This window comes from Diabrotica virgifera, chromosome 1, assembly GCF_917563875.1.
Source record: "Diabrotica virgifera virgifera chromosome 1, PGI_DIABVI_V3a".
NCBI classification, from domain to species: domain Eukaryota; kingdom Metazoa; phylum Arthropoda; class Insecta; order Coleoptera; family Chrysomelidae; genus Diabrotica; species Diabrotica virgifera.
Genome location: NC_065443.1, coordinates 90,942,832 through 90,963,119, shown reverse-complemented (window position 1 = coordinate 90,963,119; position 20,288 = coordinate 90,942,832). Strand labels below are relative to the sequence as shown.

Sequence of the window (20,288 nt, the reverse complement as noted above, 5' to 3'; positions counted from 1 at the left end):
TTTGAACATCTTTAACAACAAAATACTTGGATCACAGAATATATCCTGGTCAATTCTCTGCTTGGATCGTCCATAAATAACAAACACTTAACTTTTTATTAAGTTCACGTCTTAAATAAATTATTTATCAAATACACTATCAATATTATTTAATCAACAACTCAAAATATTTCCGATGCCATGTCAAATATTTAAAATTGTCACTGTCTTGTCATCATATTCTATTTGACTCAGTGCGTTGTATGACAAAGATAGCGAATGTTTGATTTGGAAAATATCACCACGGACATGGTGTCCATTTTTTTCAAATCCTGAAAAAACTAATAAATATTTTTAAAAAATTTAATCGCAGAATGAAAGACTAAATTATTATCGAGGGCCGAAAGTCCCTTAGCCGAAAGTCCCTTAGAATAAATGAGAAGTTTTCTTTGAACGAGATATTTGAAATTAATAATCACACTACATTTTCTCTTAGTTTTTCACCCCTGAAACTTATTAAAATACATATTACAGAAGTTTTCAGGGATTTTCGGCCCTCGGTAAGAACGTAATCTTTCATTCTATGTTTAAATTTTTCAAAAATTTCAAGTTTTCTCAGGATTTGAAAAAAATGAATCCCATTTAAATAGCATTAGAGCCGAAACTACGTACCCATCCCCTTAAGTAATAATTGATGGTAGATTTCTGCGATCGGCTTCAGAGTTCACTCCATCTTCAGGCCCATGAGACTAATCAAAGGATCACAGTTTAACGGACATAATATTTACCTATAGATGTTGCAGTAAGTTTAGCCACCATAAATCTAGCCTCAACCAGCTATCTATTACACCACTATATTTTAAAATAATTTTTTGTCCAGAGAATCTTTTGGTGTGCTGGGAGAATCTTTTGGTGTGCTGGCAATTCTTATCGTTAATATAATGTATTCAAGTGTTTTTAATTATGTTCAGGTGCGGATGTACAAATTTTGGGCCCCCTGCAAACCACCCGAATGGCTCCCATAGGCGGTTCTAGACATATTCTGTGCCTACCGGTGGGCCTGGGGATATACCGCCAGGAGCACGGGGAACTCCCCCGAAAAATTTTGAATTATGAATAAAACCCTCCCCAAAAAGGGAAATTGCCAAATTGAGGTAAATAAAAAATAAATTAATAAAATGATAAAAGACCTAAAATGATTTTTAAAAAGTTCAAATGAAATACGCATTTAAATAAATAAAACACAAAATACACTACATTTAAACGAAATCCTTTTTTCTACTCTTCATTGTTGCAAGATTTTGCATTAGAATTTTCCTGTCAAGTCCAGCTTCCTCCGAGTTGATTAAAAATAATCCAAGAACACTTAATCTCTCCTTACCCATGCCACTCCTTAAATAACTTTTAATTCGCTTCAACACTGAAAATGCTCTATCAGCTGATACAACCGAAACAGGCAACGTCGTCAAAAATAACGCAGTCAGTATTTCAGGATAACTTGAGGATAGTGTATCGAACTGATTAATCAGTAGGCAGGCCATATCATGTACTGTTTTTAGGGTTGTTATTTCAGTTTTCAACCCTTACTGAAGAAAAATTAATTCCAATGACAGAGAAGGTCCAATATCATTTTCATAACTCTTTTGAAGCTATTCTGCTCTTTGCATAATTTTATCCTCCATCAGTTTTGCAAGAACAGTAAGGAAATATGTATGAAAATGTATCTATGTGCTGCAGAGAATTGAACTGTTGTGTAATCTGTACCACGTCTAAAAGAGACCACCTTGACCTTGAAAAAGGTCTTTTCATCACAAAATCTATATGGTCCTCTGCTAATTCATCAAAATGCCTGTTCACTTTGCTCTGTCGGGTACTAACAAACACTGAGTCTACCTGCCATTTGGAAGCAAGATGAGTAGCTTCTCTTCTTATAGCTGAGTATTGGGTAATCTTGTCTAATGTTCTGTAAACGGCCTTTTCTCATTTTTAGAGTCTGTACAGCTTTTTCTAGATCTGTTTCTTTACCTCTAAATATTTTAGAAGAGGCATCAACTGAATGAACGTTATTTGACTCTCAGACCACCGTCCACCTCCGCACAACGCACTGGTTGCGGTTGGGTAAGATAGGAAGCCAGCGCGTAAAAGTAAAATTTCTAATTTCTAACAAATTTCTTATCTGCTTTTTAAATGAATATAGCTCTTTGTTTCCCATATTTTATTTTTGTTGCGCCTTGGCCCCTCCGGGTGCCCCAAGCCGACATGCCTGATTATGTTAATTATTTGGTTTCATCTGTTAGTGTCCGCTCCTTTTTAAAACAAGATAATTGGTTGAGAATAGATTTAGTGTGGCTAAACTTACTACAACATCTATAGGTAAATATATCGATTATACTGTGATCCTTTGCTTAGGTTTATAGGCTTGATGATGGAGTAAAAATGGTAAACTCTAAAATTGATTGCAGAAACATACCATCACTTATTACCTTATTCTTCTTCCTATTTATCGGATTGATACCTCTATGGAAGTTTGTCACTCCATCTTTTGCGCGGTCGGTCGATGCTTCTTCTACCGATTGATGATTTATCTCTTGCTATTTTAAATACACGTGTCTCCTTCATTCTGCTGATGTGGTTATAACATTCTTTTTTCTATTTAGTGCCCATTCGTTTATACACTGTACGTTACATTTTCTTCTAATGTATTCACTCCTCTTTCGATACCTCAACGCATTTCCTGTAATTCTTCTCAGTACTCTCATTTCTGCCGTTTCTAGTAGTCTTTGTGTTATGGCTGTATCGGGTCTTGCTTGTGATGCATATATGTCAATGTTGGTCTTATACTGCCTGTATAAATTTTTGACTTAATCTCAGTGTTAATATGTTGGTTTCGTCATATAGTGTAATAACGTCATATAGTGTAAGCCAATAAGGCATCCTGCCAGTCTATTTGCTTTTTGTACTTGATTTCTCACTTATTTATCCCGGTCTCCGAAGCTTCTGACAGTGTAATTCCAAGGTATTTTATTTCCATTAGTTGTCCAATACTAATGCCATCAATTTCTATTTTACATCTGAGTACTACTGTTTTAGTTTTCTGAGATGAAATTATCATATTAAATTCTTTTGCTCTTATGTTAAAACTGTAATCTCATAGTTGCAGCCTATCTTCATCTTGGGCTATCAGTATTGCGTCGTCTGCGTAACAGAGTATTTTTACTGCTTTGTTTCCCATTCTGTATCCTCTTCCTTTGTTGACGCTTTTGATGATTTCATCCATGATTAAATTGAAAAGCATAGAAATCAAGGAGTCCCCCTGCCTATGTCTATAGGTTCTGTAAGTTGCCCATATATTCTGACTTCTCTTTTGTTGTTTTGGTAGATGTTTTCAATAGTTTTTGATATCTAGGGGAACTTCTCTATTAAATAATTGTTACCTAATAAACTTACAGGATTGAGTAGATACTTTTCTTTCCACATCATTTCGTTAGTCATATTAAAATGTTGAAGCAATTTATAGACATTGAGATTGTATTAGTAACAAAAAATAAAGCACAATAAGTGAAAGGTCACATTTGAAAGATCGGCTATCATTATCATTGTTATCAAAACTTTAGTTGCTATAACAGATAAATATATTAGGTTAGGTAACACTGATGATGTTCTTGTTACAGAGCGAAAACGTTTTGTTTCTATGTTTGTAGCCCTATAGGGGCTTTTTAAACTAATATACCTTTTACCAAGAAAAAAATTTTTTATTAAATTTTACAGATAAATATATCTCATAAATTACCTGTTCCTCTGTCATTTGTTCTGAAGCACTAGGATGAGGCTCTTCATAGCAACCAATAACTGGATTTATTCCATGTTTATGTAAGTTATATTCGTCAGTATCACTGTCCTCACTTTCAGAATCATAATCATCTTCACCTTTGTAACGTCCACCTGCTAAGACACCTTTGGTAGCAAAAAGACCTGCCGCGTTGCCATATCCTGTGTATTTTATCATACGGGCCACTAAAAATAAAATAAAGTCATGGTTTAAAAGATAAAACACATTTAGCTTTGATATAGAACAGCTAACTTTCTTAATAATAAATATATTGTACTGCATTTGATTATATACAAATCGTTCATACACCAATAAGGATGAATATTCTGATAAAAAATTTCGTTGGCCATTTCACTACTCCTTCTTTAAGTGCCGTCTCCCAATCGGAGGTTGGATATCATCATCACTTTCTTTATTCTATCTACCGCTGCTCTGAAGAGTTCTATAGAACTGCATTTAAACCAGTCCCTTAACGTTGTTCTGAAGCTATGTCTTGGTGGCATTTTTATGATTAACTATTTAGACGGGAAATAAGCCACAATTAAATTGAAAAAATAATTTTATTAACGTTTCGACGCCCAAATCGGGTGTCGTTGTTAAAATACAAAATACTACCAAATAAACAAAAATGTTGTTGCTAAGTAAAAAAATTCTTCTAATAATTTATTTAATCTGACTCATTTATATTGGCAATTCAGACGTATATTATACATTTTAAAGTAGAAGACTTTAAACTGATATCGCCAATATTTATGAGTTGCGTTCCTGGGACGACTTTACTAAAAGATAGTTCATTCGATTACTTGAAATCAATCCCAACTTAAGAATATCCGTCACAAAAAAAATCATAGCATGTGATCTGTCTTTAAAGACACAACCAAATGCAACGATGACAGTAAAATTCTCGCGTTAGAGATTCCATATTAAATCACGAGGGAAACCAGGAAAAAACCTCGTGATACTATCCCGACATCGTAAGTATTTGGTCTTACATTTAATTTACTTTCAAAAACTAATACCAAATTCTGACTTTAATATGTTTAAATTATAAATAATATTAATAATACATAGATATACAATAAGTAATACTAAAATATAAAATATGTACTAACTCGATATGTTATTGACTTACTAATCGTGGTATTTTCTTTCTATTGACTTCCTCTTTCAGTATGGGTAACCACATCCTACTGCATTCTACTGAGGAATTTGCGACATAATTTCATTGGTTTCATTTAGCATAATTAGAGCCACTTCTTTGATTTTTCTCTTTTTACTATCTGATTCTTTCATGACTATACTTGATATCTCCACTGAACTCTATGTTCATTATCCCATGCGTGTTGACATATTTGAGATCTATCAAATTCTCTATTTTTAATATAAGACTTATGTTCACTTATTCTAACGTTTAATGGTCTTGGTGTTTCACCTAAATAAAATTGTTCGAATTCACAAGGTATTTTATAAATGCAATTCTTTGTTCTTTCTTGTTCATTGTTAGGTTTAGTTTTAGATAGAATAGATCTCAATGTGTTTGTTGTTTTGAATGTTGTTGAAATGTTGAATTTATTTCCTATTGTTTTAAGTTTCTCGGATAGTCCTTTTATTATATGGTATTGATATTTTCCTCGTATTATTTCTTGTGAATGTTGTAGGATCCCGTTCTAAGTTGTTCTGTTCCATTCGATCCAATCTTGACAATTCCTTATTTATAAACGATAAAGGATAAACATTTTTTAATAAAACAGATGTTAACAATTGTTTTTCTTCTAAAAATGAATTTTCGTTAGAACAAGTAATTTTGGCTCTATCATATAAGGATTTAATGATTCCCTTTTTAACGTTGATGTTGTGATTTGATTTGTAATTGAGATATCTGTTGGTGTGTGTTGGTTTTCTATACACTTGAGTCTCATATCCAGTATCCTTCTTTGAGACTAAAACATCGAGGAAAGGCAAAGTGTTATTGTATTCCTTTTCCATTGAAATTTTATTGTCTCTTGATCGATTATAATATTCAGGAATGTATCCAACAATTCTGATCTATGAGGCCATATTGAAAACACATCATCTACATATCTCCACCATACTGTGGGTTTTAAATTTTGATTAGAAATGATATTAGTTTCGAAATCCTCCATAAATATATTAGCCAATAATGGAGATAAAGAAGAGCCCATTGCTAGACCAAAATTTTGTTTATAGAATTCATTGTTTAGTTGAAAATAGGTATTATTAGTACATAATGTCAATAACTCCATTATAGCTGATACATTTAGTCTTGTCCTAGTTGTCAATGTATTATCATTCTCTAATTTCGTTTTGATTATGTTTAAAGTTTTATCTAATGGCACATTTGTAAATAAACTGTTTATGTCAAAACTTACTAAAATATTATTTGGATTAAATTCAATAGTTGATACTTTGTTTAAAAAATGTTGTGTATTTTTATAAATGTGTCATTATTATTAGCAAATGGTTTTATGTTTAATAAAAATTTTGATAGTTCACTACAAGGAGAATTGATGGTACTACAAATGGGTCTAAGTGGTATGTTCGCTTTATGAATTTTCGGCACTCCATAAAAATGTGGTGTCTTACTGTAGTGAGGTGTCATTAATTTTCTTTGATAGTATGTTACATCATTTTTTAAATTTGAATAAAGTTATATATATTTTGTTTTCCAGTGTCTTCGTTGGATCCTTCGTTAATTTGGTATAAGGTCCATTTGTAATTAGATCTGTAATTTTGTCCTCATATTGTATTTTATTCATTATTAGTTGCATTGCTTTTATCCGCTGGTAGGATTGTTATGGAGTCATCATTTCTTTAAGTTTTTAAAGCTTTCATTTCCTGTTTGCTGATGTTCTGTTCAATTTGATTAGACTTTTCCAATTCAAGTTTACATAGTACCCTATATTGTTCTTTTTCATAAGTTGGTAGACACTGGGATATTTTCTCCACTGAGCTAATTATGTCTAATTTTGGAATAGATGGATGAGTAACAGCATAGTTTAAACCTTTTGACAATACCAAATTTTCCGTTGCATTTAATTGTCTACTTGATAGATTAACAACTGTCGCTAATATGTCATTATTTCTATTTAGGTCATCAAAAGTATTTAGACTATTTTGTTCTAAAAGAATATTAAATTTATTTAAATGTATATTTCTTTGTTTCTGATATGAATTCTCATAAATTATGTGTCAACTAAAAATAATTCGATCAAAATCAGAACGAAAAGTAAATCTTACTTACGATGTCTTGTTCGATAAAAAATAAATTTGACCTGTGAAATTGTAACCTTTCCCGGACCATTGACAAACTGGCTCTATGTAATATATTTTTATGACAAACTGTCTTTTTAAAGACAGATCACATGCTATGATTTTTTTTTATGACGGATGTTCTTGAGTTGGGATTGATTTCATGTAATCAAATGAACTATCTTTTAGTAAAGTCGTCCCAGGAACGCAATTCATAAATATTGGCGATATCATTTTAAAGTCTCCTACTTTAAAATGTAAAATATACGTCTGATTGCCAATATAAATGGATATAAAGATTAAATAAATTATTAGAAGAATTTTTTTACTTAGCAACAACATTTTTGTTTATTTAGTAGTATTTTTGTAATTTGACAACGACACCCGATTGGGGCTTCGAAACATTATTAAAATTATTTTTTCAATTTAATTGTGGCTTATTTCCCATCTAAATAGTTAATCAGTCCCTTAACCTCTTCAACCACGACACTCTCCTTCTCCCTTTACTCCTTCCTCCTCTTATGTTTCCCTGTATTATGAGTCTTAGCATTTCATATCGCTGTCCCCTCATTACATCATCATCACATACCGCTACAACCCTGGGTGGGTTCTGGCTGACTGTACAACTTTTTTCCAATTTGTTCGGTCTTCCATCAACCTAGAGTCAAATGAAATGTTTATTTTCTGGAGATCTGCTTGGATGTGATCTCTCCATCGCATTCTGGGACGTCCGAGTGGTCTTTTCCTGAAGGAATCTCCTCGCATACCAGTCTTACAAGTCTGTCGTTATGAAGTCTGTGCACGTGATCTGCCCATCTTAGTCGCTGTGATTTAATTTCTTGGACATTATCGGCACAGTATAAAAAGGGACAGTAAAACCTCTTCTATGTCGGCACTTTGATTTCAAGAAGTAATACCGGCAGTACGCAATTGGTAATTCACCAGTGGTGGATGCGGGTTTTCCCTGTTAAAACCCGTACGTTTCTACGCGACTAGCAATGAAAGAGTGGTGGTCTAGCGACTGGGAACCTTGCACGGTCGCCATGCGCGTTGTAAGATTTTACTTCCAATTTTTCGGAGAGTAGTTCTACTGTCCCTCTTTATACTGCGATATCGGTGTCATTGTAGAGTTCTTTTAATTCGATTTTGGTTCTGATCCTTTAATGGTTTGTGTTAATGTCGTGGTGAGGTCAGAAAATTTTTCTAAGTATGTTTCGTTCAAAACATTTGAGATTTTCTTCGTTTGCTTTGGTCATGGTCCACGTTTCGCATCCATATGTTAGTTATAAGTCTGACGATGGATTTATAGATTTTGATCTTGGAACTTCTTGTAAGATTTTTTGATTTTAGAAGCTTATTGTATTAAAACGTTGTACTCTTTCGAAATTGAAGGTGTTGACCGTCACATTTTGCCCTATCCTGTCTCCTCGTGTCGTTCTATTTATACACATATATTTCGTCTTTTCGTCATTAATTTTCAGCCCTACTTCACTTGTTGCTCCTTCCACCTTGCTGAAAATGTCTTTTATGGATAGGATGGAGTCTCTAACGAGATCAATGTCATCTACGTATGCAAGTAATAGCTTGGGACCTTGAACCGACACCAGTTCTGTTTTTATTTCGGCCGACCTCATGGCTTTCTCTAATACAAAGTTAAAAAGTAGTGGAGATAACGCATCACTCTGTTTGAGTCTAATATTCATTTCAAATTTGCCAGATAGTTTATTATTTACACGTACTTTAGATATTCCACTCTCCATACAGACTTTGGTCACCCGAATGAGTTTCTTTGGTATTAAGAACTCCGCCATGGCATTCCCCTCATTACGTGTCCCAGATATTGCAACTTTCTTATTTTTATTGTGTTTATTATTTCGTATTATTTGCCCATTTCTCCAAATACTTCCGTGTTCCGTTTTCTTCTGTGTCCATGCTATTTTAAGCATCCTTCTGTAACACCACATTTCAAATGACTAGCTTATTTATGTGTTCTTGCTTCAATGTCCAACTTTAATGTCCGTATTTCAAAATCGAAAACACGTAGCATCTCAAAGCAGTGTCATCTGCATAACTTATGTTGTTAATAGACCTTCCGTTAATTATTATTCCTTCATTTTGAGATAGTAATGCTTCCTCAAAAATGGCTCCACTATATACATTACATAGTAATAAAGACATAATACATCCCTGCCAAACACCTCTCCTGATTTCATTCTGGACTGGGTTCGTTATCTATTTCAATTTGTGCTCTTTGATGCCAGTAAAGGTTCGTTATTATTCGTAAGTCCCTGTCGTCTATGTTTTGTCGTTAGAATTTGGACTAATTTGTCATGACTTACTTTGTCAAATGCTTTTTAAAAATCAACGTAACAAACATGCACATTCACTTTCAGCTATCACATTAAAGGCAAATAACGTCTCTCTGGTTCCTAGTCCGTTTGTGAACCCAAACTGACTATGTATCATCTATTCCTTCTTCCAGTTTTTTATTTATACGACCATGTATTACACATTTTCAAGAATAATTTGAGAACAAGACTTATTGATGATATTGTTCTGTATTCACTGAAATCTTTAGCGTTTGTATTTTTAGGGATAGTAACAACTGTTCTTCTTATAAAGGTGCCTATCTTCTGGAGATGTTGGCGACGACATTGACCCATCTTATTCTATTTACGGCAGCTCGAAATAGATCAGTTGACGTTAGACCAGTACACTTCCTAAGATTGGCCAGCCAGGATATACGTCTACGTCCAGCTGTTTGCTGTTGCTCACTGCTGCTACACGTTTTCAAATACTACTGGCCCTAGTATTATTTTGAGAAATTTATATATATTTTACTAAATCAACCTAAATTTATATTTTTTGAGCAAGGCAAAACATCATCTAATACGTTCATTGGGATGTTATGTTTTTTAATTTTACGTAATTACAAATCAATTATACCCATAACGCATGTGACTCTGTCAAAATTATTCACATACTAACAAGAATAAATGATGTCTATTTTAAATTTTGTCAGCTACATCATTGCCGCCACGTGTTTTGATCTGTGTTCGTCACATTTATTGCACCCACTTAGGATGATATCTGTTCTTGTTTTCTGTAGACACTTCCACATTCTGCTGAGTTCCAAGATCGTCACAGCATTTTTGTGGACTCCACCTTATGTGTATCATTAGTCATCAATAAATATAGTCTCTATTCAAAACTTACCATTGTTTTTGCACAAAACAAACAGTAAATCGGCAACCAAATCTCGCAATTGAGTGACAGGAGTGGTAAGTAACCTGCACAGATGGTTCCTCAATGTATTGCCTTCTTCAGGTCTGGTGTGAACATCTTTTAGGGGTGGTAAAATTTGATTCCTTAAAAACTTTCTGATAGGCCTGTGAGTGGTTGCTCCTTTTAGAAGAACTGTCACTATAGGAGACAGGATTTCATGTTGGTTATAGATATCCTGCAAAAAAAAAGAATTTATACAAATTCATTCTAATGTAGTACGGTGATATGGTGATAAAAAATCAAAATAAAATGAAACGGAATACATATTTCAGTTAAAAAAATGGAACTATTTGATTTTTTTTTTGTTTATAAAACTATACAACCATCTCCCTTTACAACTTACACCTGCAACATCTTTCCCAAAGTTCCATAAAATGACAAAAGCCTATCTATCTAAAAGACCATATTATTCAGTAGAAGAATTTCTTAATGAATAACTCAGAAAATTGGGTTTCATATGCAGCAGCTAAAACTTATTATTTCCTTCAGATTTAGCCATACGGCTCACACTCCCTCTAAGGGGAAATTGACTCATCCCAGACACCTACGGCAGGGGTCACCAATTATGTTCCCTGGGGGTCCGTTTCGAAAACCTTTGACACTTACGCGGTCCGGACCTCATGCTACCTATGTCCGGTTGTTCTGATTCGGTTTCTTTGCGGATACTTGTTAAAAAATATCATATCCATCATAATAACAATTCAGAAGGGCACCGGGCGAAATTTTTAGGCAGAAATTGTTAACTTTTTTTTTAACAAATTCAAAACATCACGTTTTTTGCCCCCGAAAATATGTTTTTAGCATTTTTGGGCAATCTTAAACAAAAAAGATCTTTTTTCTCAAAAGTTGATAGATTTCGAGTTTTAAGCGATTTAAAATCTGAAAAATGCGAAAATATGCATTTTAGAAGCTTGAAAACTCATGTGTAAATTATTATTTTTGAGGTTGTAAAGTGTCTAAATTGAAGTTTAAACATTCAATTTTAAGATTCTGCTGAGTAATCGGGGCATATTTCAATTTAGACCGTTGTTTTAATTGTTAATTATACGCGTCCTCTCAACCCTTAATCCGCCGCGGTGGCGCATGGCACTATATGATTGGCGTATTTAATTAGCACATTGGCAATAATTAACTAAATACATACATAAATTATCTAAAAAAACTATGTTAATAATATACAATTTTAATAAATATCCAGTATTTGTTGGGAATTTTTCGCATAAGTACGTATAATATGTATACCTGCGACAGAGACGCATCATAAAGTGCGACTCCCGGCGAGTAACAATTAAAAAATCAACGGTCTATATTGAAATAAGCCCCGATTACTCGTTAGAATCTTGAAACTGAATGTATAAGCTTCAATTTAGGCACTAGTCAACCAGAAAACTAATTATTTACAGATGAGTTTTTAAGCCTCGAGAATGTGTGTGCGTATTTTCGCATTTTTCACATTCTAAATCGCATATAAGTAACTCGAAAACTGCCAACTTTTGAGAAAAATGACAAGAAACCTTTTTTGTTTAGAATCATCCAAAAAACCTAAAAATACCTTTTTGGGGCAAACAGATAATTTTGAATGTTATTTTTAAGATTTTTTTTATGTAGAAAAATGTTACAACCTGTCTGAAGTCTAGAATGAATTTAGCGCAACTGATTTTCATTGGATAGGGAGTTGAGATTCATCTGTTAGCTGAGATCTGTACCAATTTTTAATAAATTTCATGGCCAAACATTTTCAAAATTGCAAAAAACTATATTCTGAATTTAATCGCGGTCCGCACAAAGCTAACCTACGGTCCGGATGCGGACCGCGGTCCGCTAATTGGTGACCCCTGACCTACGGTATCAAAAGGATTGAGCTCTGGTGGGACTCTTTCCGTGTTATCGAGCCCTAGGTGACTTGGTATGCAGGTGTATCTCCCAAAAATTTTCGTACACATCTGGCCGTTGCGAGTAGTACAGCTTTCTGCATGGTTTTGTAAAGGTGTTCATTTAGACCCAACTTTTTTATGCTTTCGAGGAGGTTCTTTGGAATGACTCCAGTAGTAGACATAATAATAGGTATCGTCTGGATACTTTTCATTCTCCATTGACTTCATATTTGAATTTCCAGATCTCTGTACTTGGCGATCTTTTCAGTAAAGGCTATAGCAAATTTTTATCTTCCCAGAGGTCCTAAAACCTCCTAAATCGAGAAAAGAAGAATTTTTAGGTTTTATTTTTTTGTGAGCGCAATTTTAATTTAAAAAATCTGAAAAAATTCAAGAGGATGTATATTTTGAATACAAAACAAATTGATTTTTTTCAGATTTTTGTAATACAAAATGAGCCCAGGAAAAGTTTTTGAAATTTTCAAAAAATTTTTAGGTTATGTAAATATGATTTGGCCAACTTTTAAATAGTATTATTTTGTGTGCTTTTTGTCGTTCTTTTGAATGGCAAAGGCAGAATTTTTAATATCTGAGCGGAAAAAACGAAAAAATTAAAAAAACCGTTTTTGGCTGTCTCGAGATGCATCTCGGGACAGCCAATTTTAGGATTTGGGATCCTGACTACAACAACAGAAAAAACGCTAAAAGTGTGAATTTTGTCATAAAATTTAGTATGTGGGCTTATAATAATATTTGGAACAGCTTTTCCAAATAACTTTTTTAGATATCTCTAACGCGAAGCAAATCGAATCGCATATCGAAAATTCACCCTGTTTGTGGATATATTATCAATTTGATAATTTATTGCAACTGATATAGTCGTATTTTTTATACCTAGATTCAAAATATACATTTAAAATAATGACTAATTCACTAATTTTATCATAAAAAGTTAAAATTTATTGCATTGAAGTATTGAACAAATTAATGTGTAATAATAATATTACAGAGTGAGGTTTATGTACGGAAACCCTCAATTATCTCGAAAACGGTTTGCACGATTTTTATAAATTGTGGTGGGTAGGGGTTTTCTAATGCGGCCGATATTATAGTGATAATTACATTGTTGTCAGATCTTCCGTTTTTCTAAAAATCTATTTAAATTTTTTACTTCAATTGAAATACCCTCTATATTTTTTGCGTTTTGAAGTCATTAAAAAATACTAATTATTTTTCATGTTATATTCCCCATACCTAAAGGCCATAATTTCGGAGTTATTGCTACATTTATTTAAAAACAAATTTAAACAAATTGGACATTATTTTACACGTGTCGGGTAGACAATATTTTACGTTCTTTGGACCATTGGGAACAAAAAAGTTCTTTTGTAATTTTTCTCTAAAGTTAATCGTTTTCGCGTTATAAACAATTTATAACTGAAAAAAAAATCGAATAATGACAATTTTCATGGTTCAAAAACACAAATCAAATATATTATTTTTGTTACTACCCAGTATACAAATTCAAGTTCAAGCCTAATTTTATCAGTTACCAATAAGTAATTTAAGCTTGTTTCATTCTAAAATATTGTTTTTTAGTTGTTAATGCAGCCCGATCGCCCGTCCTCTCATATGCGCTTCACTAACAATTATTAAAAAGCAATGTTTTAGAATAAAACGGGCCAAAAAAGTTTATAGCGAGCGCCTAGAAGACGGGCTTAGCTTGAATTTGGGTACTCAGCAGTTTCAAAAATAATATTTTTTATTTGTGTGTTTTGGACCTTGAAAATCGTCAGTATTCGATTTTTTTCAGTTTTAAATTGTTTAGAGCTCGAAAACCATTAACTTAAGAATAACTAAAGAAAAATTACAAAAGACCTTTTTTCTTCCCAATGATCCAAAGAATGTAAAATAATGTCTACACGGGCCGAAAAAATTGATTTTTATAATTTGTTTAATTTTTTTTAAATACATGTAGCAATAACTCCGAACTATGGCATTTAGGTATAGGGAATATAACATGAAAGATAATCAGTATTTCTTAAGGACTTCAAAACGCAAAAGACATACAGGGAGTTCCATTTGAAATAAGAAAGTTCATTAGATTTCCAGAAAAACGGAAGATCCGACAACAATGTAGTTAACACTATAATATCGGCTGCATTAGAAAACCCCTACCCACCAAAACCTATAAAAATCGTGCAAGATGTTTCCGAGATAATTGAGGGTTTCTATACATAAAACTCACTCTGAATATTATAATAATTACTATAATAATATTATATTAATACGCATTAATTGGTTCAATACGTCAATGCAATCAATTTGAACTTTTTATGATAAAATTAGTGAATTAGTCAGTATTTCGAATGTATATGTATTTTGAATCTAGGTATAAAAAATACGACTATATTAGTTGCAATAAATTATCATTCATTCGATATGCGATTCGATTTGCTTCGCGTTAGAGATATCGAAAAAAGTTATTTGGAAAAGCTGTTCCAAATATTATTATAAGCCCACATACCAAATTTTATGACAAAATTCACACGTTTAGTGTTTTTTCAGTTGTTGTAGTCAGGATCCTAAATCCTAAAATTGGCAGTCCCGAGATGCATCTCGAGACAGCCAAAAACGGTTTTTTCAATTTTTTCGTTCTTTCCGCTCAGATATTAAAAATTCTGCCTCTGCCGTTCAAAAGAACGACAAAAAATACACAAAAAAATACTATTTAAAAGTTGGCCAAATCATATTTACATAACCTAAAATTTTTTTGAAAATTTCAAAAAATTTTCCCGGGCTCATTTTTTATTACAAAAATCTGAAAAAAATCAGGCTGTTTTGTATTGGAAATATACATCCTCTTGAATTTTTTCAGATTTTTTAAGTTAAAATTGCGCTTACAAAAAAATAAAACCTAAAAATTCTTCTTTTCTCGATTTAAGAGGTTTTAGGATCTCTGGGAAGCTAAAAATTTGCATGAGGGCATAATTTTATATCCTTTATCGAAAACATAAGTAGCTGGGCTGATCGGTGCGGGGGCATTTTTGACCATCTTATCCCCCTATAGCCTTTACTACGTAGATTATTGTTGTTAGGTATCGCCACATCAATTAGTGTTGTTTGTCTTGTTAATTTATTAACTAGTACGAGATCTGGTCTATTATGTGCCACTGTTCGGTCTGTGAGCACAGTGCGGTCCCAGTATAGCTTGTAGTTGCCATCCTCAAGCATACTCTCAGGGACGTATTGATAATATGGGAGATGGTCCGTTTGGAGAAGTCCCAGCTTGATAGCTATCTCTTGGTGAATGATTTTTCCCACTGCGTCATGCCGTTCCTTGTATTTAGTTGCAGCAACGTTTTGGACCTGAGGGTCTTTAATGATATATTTCAGGTAATTTTTGGTTGGTATAACCTGATCCTGAATGGCCAGTAATGAACCCTCCGTTTCAGGGAACATCTTTCCTGATTTCAACCAATAGTTCGACGCTGTATTGTCGACATAGTCTTGACTGACCTCATTGGGATGTCGCCCGTGCAGAGGTTTACCCATCCAGGTGCGCATTTTTTCGTCTTTAGTGAGGTGGTTTATGCGCATTTCTGGTTCCGTCAGTTTGATCGGTGTTGTGTCATGTACTGCGCAAATAGCGCGATGTAGAGTAGATGTCTCAGCTTGCATCTGAAAATAAGTTCTTAAATTAGCAATTTGTTTATCTAATTGCTCACCTATATCCATAAGTTTTCTTCCTCCTAGATTACGTGGCAATGTTGTTCTTTCTACTGCACTTTTAGGATGGTGTTTTTGTGCTTTTGTGAGGTGTGTTCTTACTTTTCGCTGAAGATTTTCTATGTCCGTTTTTGTCCACTTAACAATGGCAAACGAATAGCTAACCGCGGAACATGCGTAGGTGTTTAGTGCCTTAAACAAAATTTCTACTGTTAAGATGTGAACGAAGCAGCTGTTTTACCCTTCGTATAAACTCAGTAGTTATCTCAGTTTTCATCTGCTTATGGTCAATTTTCCGCGCTTGCTTTACTCCAAGATATTTATATATATCGTTTTCACCCATGGCCTCGATGTTCTGGCCATTTTGCATATCGAATCCTCCGGGCTGTACTTTTCCTCTGACTATATTTAAAACGCGACACTTGTCTAGTCCGAAGTGCATACTAAGGTCATTTGAAAAGGGTTCTACAGTTCTTAGCATCTCATCCAGTTGGTTTCGAGTGGAAGCCATTAATTTCAAATCATCCATATACAACAGATGATTAAGCTTCGCCACCACCTTCCTTTATTATTAATGTTGTATTTTATTTTATTTTATTTGTTGTATGTTCAATTTGGAATTTATATAAATTTTGCAATATATTGTTTTTGTTTTTTGCTTTACTTTAATTATCTTGTATTCTGTATATTGACGATTTATCTAATTTTAGTAAATTGTATTTGTTATTGTTATTTTTTTGACTGTATGTAAGCTTTGTCCATAAAATTTTAAAATTATCAGTGACAATAAAGTATATTTCTATTCTATTCTATAATATTTTTCTATTCTATTCTATAATTAAATTAATATATTTCTGTGTAATAGAACTAAGTTTTTGGACTATTTGAAAAAATAGGTTATTGTTAATTGTGGGTTTTACTTATTGGGACCGTGCAAGTTCGGAAAAGCGACACCTGGTTTCATAGCTCGGCAACATTTTTCGCACTTTTAATTATATTGGCAAATCATATTGGTCCTGGTTACTGGACAATTGTCAAGGCCATAGCCCAAAAAAATATAAGTAGAAAAAGTAATATTAAGGTTATGTTATTAAATGGGAAACAACTGTATGTAGTAAATAAAATTAATTATTAAAATGCACTACTACAAGCAAAATACAATTAATTAAATTTACTTCTATATAATAATTGCATATCATGTCAATATTGTGGAGCAGCATATAATTTTTCTTCTTCATTGACAGTAGGTAGATATGAAATATACGTCAATTTGACAATGCATTATTTAAGAAAGTTGCAAGATTTCTCCGCTATTCGCGCACGATCCTTTCTTGTATCCTGTCCAAGTACTTGTACACGGCGAATAGGTAAGTATATTTTACGTAAAAATATTTCGAATTCTAATGAGAGTATATTAGGTTTTAAGAGGATTTTTTATTCTAGAAATATCATCAATAGTTTAAAATTTAAATTTTAAATTTAAATAAAAAAAAACAAAATACACGCTTTTAATAAAATTTTTACCTATTTTGGTTTACTTTTATAAATATTTATTTACTAATAATAAAATTGTTTTCTATTACTTCCATTTAGCGCGCCTATGAGTATATTGTCAAAATATTGATCTTAGATAATGTCAAATATTGCCACTGTTGCCAGAGTTTCGCAGAACTTTCGAAAAAGGGTATGATACTACCATTGTTTATATAGAGAGAGAGTTGGTCAGCCCAATAGGTAAATATGTTTGAATTAAATTGAGACAGTCACCAGATGTCCCCACAATTTCTGTCAGGGTTACAACGTCAAAATGTATAGACACCAAGTTGGATAGGATCCTATTCATAACACCCCAACTCGCATACATATTAAGAAAAATAAATATATATTAGAAGAGTATATTTAGAAATTGAATTAATGACGTCATGCTACTATATATTATATATGTAATAGCATGACATCATTAATTCAATTTCTAAATATATTCTGCCATATATATTTATTTTTCTTAATATGTATGCGAGTTGGGCTGTTATGAATAGGATCGTATCCAACTTGGTGCCTATGCATTTTGACGTTGCGACCTTGACAGAAATTGTGGGGACATCTGGTGACTGTCTCAATTTGAATCAAACAAATTTTCCTATTGGGCTGACCAACTATCCCTATACAAACAATGATACTACTATCTCCCGAAGTAATATTGATGACGCGCTAATGTGGCCTCTTAATAAAGTTAACATACTTTTAAAAGTAGTTACCAAATTAAACTTACAGGTTGATCATTAAACTTGGCCTTCAAGAACATTGTCATTTCGTAAATAGCGGTCATGTTCTTTCCTTCAAACTCCAACGATTTTATAATTTGGTGGGACTCTGAGACTGGAGGCAGCAACTCAGAATAAGTTTCTTCGGGCATATTCGTCAACAGATTGATGACATCATTACGCAAAATCCATGTTTTTTCTAAATCTGATGAGGATATCAAAAGATAGCTGCGGAGAACCTTGACAAGTTCTATACAAGTTGCCATTGTTTCTACGTCAGATTCTTCTATTCTTATGGTTAAGTTGAAAAGTGCTTTTAGTATTTCTGACACCATTTCAGCTTGAGCAGGCTAAAAGCAAACTCAATTAATAAAATTTTAAATTCAGTGTCAATAAAATATCAAATTCAGTGTCAAAAAAAACTAATTAAAAACTGGGTCAATGAAATATTAGGGAAACACCAATATTAACCTTCGGATGACCAAGGGGGGTAAATTTGGACCCCAGCGTATGTTTTTCTTTAATAAATTCAAAAGCATTTTCAATTTTTAACTCATTATTTTTTTATTTGACTTTAATATCATTCTAGATATCCTCATATTTTGAAATAAAAAAAATTCCCTATATTTTACCAATAAAAAATATATTCTGAAGTTGATGTTTAGCAAAATACCGTCTATTATGTGGAAGTCCAAGTAGTTTTACACTGCGCGTTATCACAATCTATTTTTAGACTGTGGTGCCTGTTATGTACGAATCATGACATTCCTGTCTGCTACAGTTAGTCAATATTATTATTTCCTGGCGTATATTATTATAGTTTCTTAGTATTTTGCGTACATAAAGATATGGCCCGCAAATATCTTACTGAGGCTGAGTTATAGGAAATTGTTACTGCTAGCGATTTTTATGATGATATAGAAGATGAAATAGTATCAGAAAACGAGGATGAATTGTTAGATGAAGATTTAAATGCTGAAAACATTCATTCCAGGTCATTTTTGACCTGGGGTCATTTTTTACCCCCGTTGGTTATCCGTGTAACAGAAAAAGGTTGGTCATCGGAAGGTTAAAAATACAAAAGATGAAACTATAGATTTCCAAAAAACATTTTTATTAAAAAATGAGGAATATCAGTTAATTTTTAAAACATGAGGAATAAAAAATAAATTTAAAATTTTTGTCATTTTTATTCTGCCATTATAGTTGTTAGATGCGCTATTGCCAAAAGATTAAAATCTCTGATATAGAATAGTTTAATCTACAGTAGGAATATATTCTTTTGAAAACGATTTCCGAAGTGAAAGTTGAAACAACAAATAATTATAAAATGTAATTTTTACAATCAATTGTGGTTTAATCCCATATAAATATAATCTTTAACTTAAACATGCCACAAGAAAACAGTTTCAAATACCTATAAAGAGGAGACTAGAGAAAGAAGCCATAGAGAAAGAGGGTTTATCTGAACGCTAACATGGGTTTTAGAAAAGTAGTCCATTCTTTAACGGTAAAATATTGCAAAACCTCTAAATTTTAAAGAACCGCTTGGATTGACATGAAATTTGGCATACACACAGCTAACAAGTCAAAAAAAAAAAGTGATATTGTGCCGATATGTGCTTTTGCCCTGGGGGTGACTTTCACCCCCTCTTGGGGGTTAAAAAATATTCGTCCAAACAAAGTCAGGAAATGGGTAAACTGGCTAATTTTAAGTAACTTTTGTTCTATGGAGTTTTTTCACTACGTCAATACTTTTCGAGTTATTTGGCAGTGAATATGTTCATTTTTTCAACAAAATAACCACGCTTTTAGACGGTTTTTCGGAAGTAACTCAAATAGTAAGTATTTTGTCGAAAAAGCATTCTTAGCAAAAATATAGCCTATAAAAAATTTTAAAAAATAGTGTATATATCACGTCTTTTTATTTAGTAGAAGCAGAGTTATAGCTAATGAAAAATAGGTTCATATTCGTCAAATTCCAAATGGAATACTTTAACGTGAAATAACCAAAGATGAAGCACATTTCGGGGAAAACTCATTACAACTTATTTAAAG

General features: G+C 32.8%; 1 protein-coding gene across 1 annotated transcript in view; it reads right to left on the bottom strand.

Annotated features, from left to right (window-relative positions):
• LOC114329734 (synembryn) overlaps positions 1-20,288 on the bottom strand; it is a 46,224-nt gene that overhangs the window by 1,709 nt on the left and 24,227 nt on the right. Inside the window, exons 5-7 of the mRNA XM_028278930.2 lie at positions 18,239-18,580; positions 10,295-10,538; positions 3,770-3,993 (exon numbers count right to left, since the gene is read on the bottom strand). Of these exons, the coding sequence (XP_028134731.1) occupies positions 3,770-3,993; positions 10,295-10,538; positions 18,239-18,580 (810 nt within the window). The remainder of the gene's footprint in view (positions 1-3,769; positions 3,994-10,294; positions 10,539-18,238; positions 18,581-20,288) is intronic.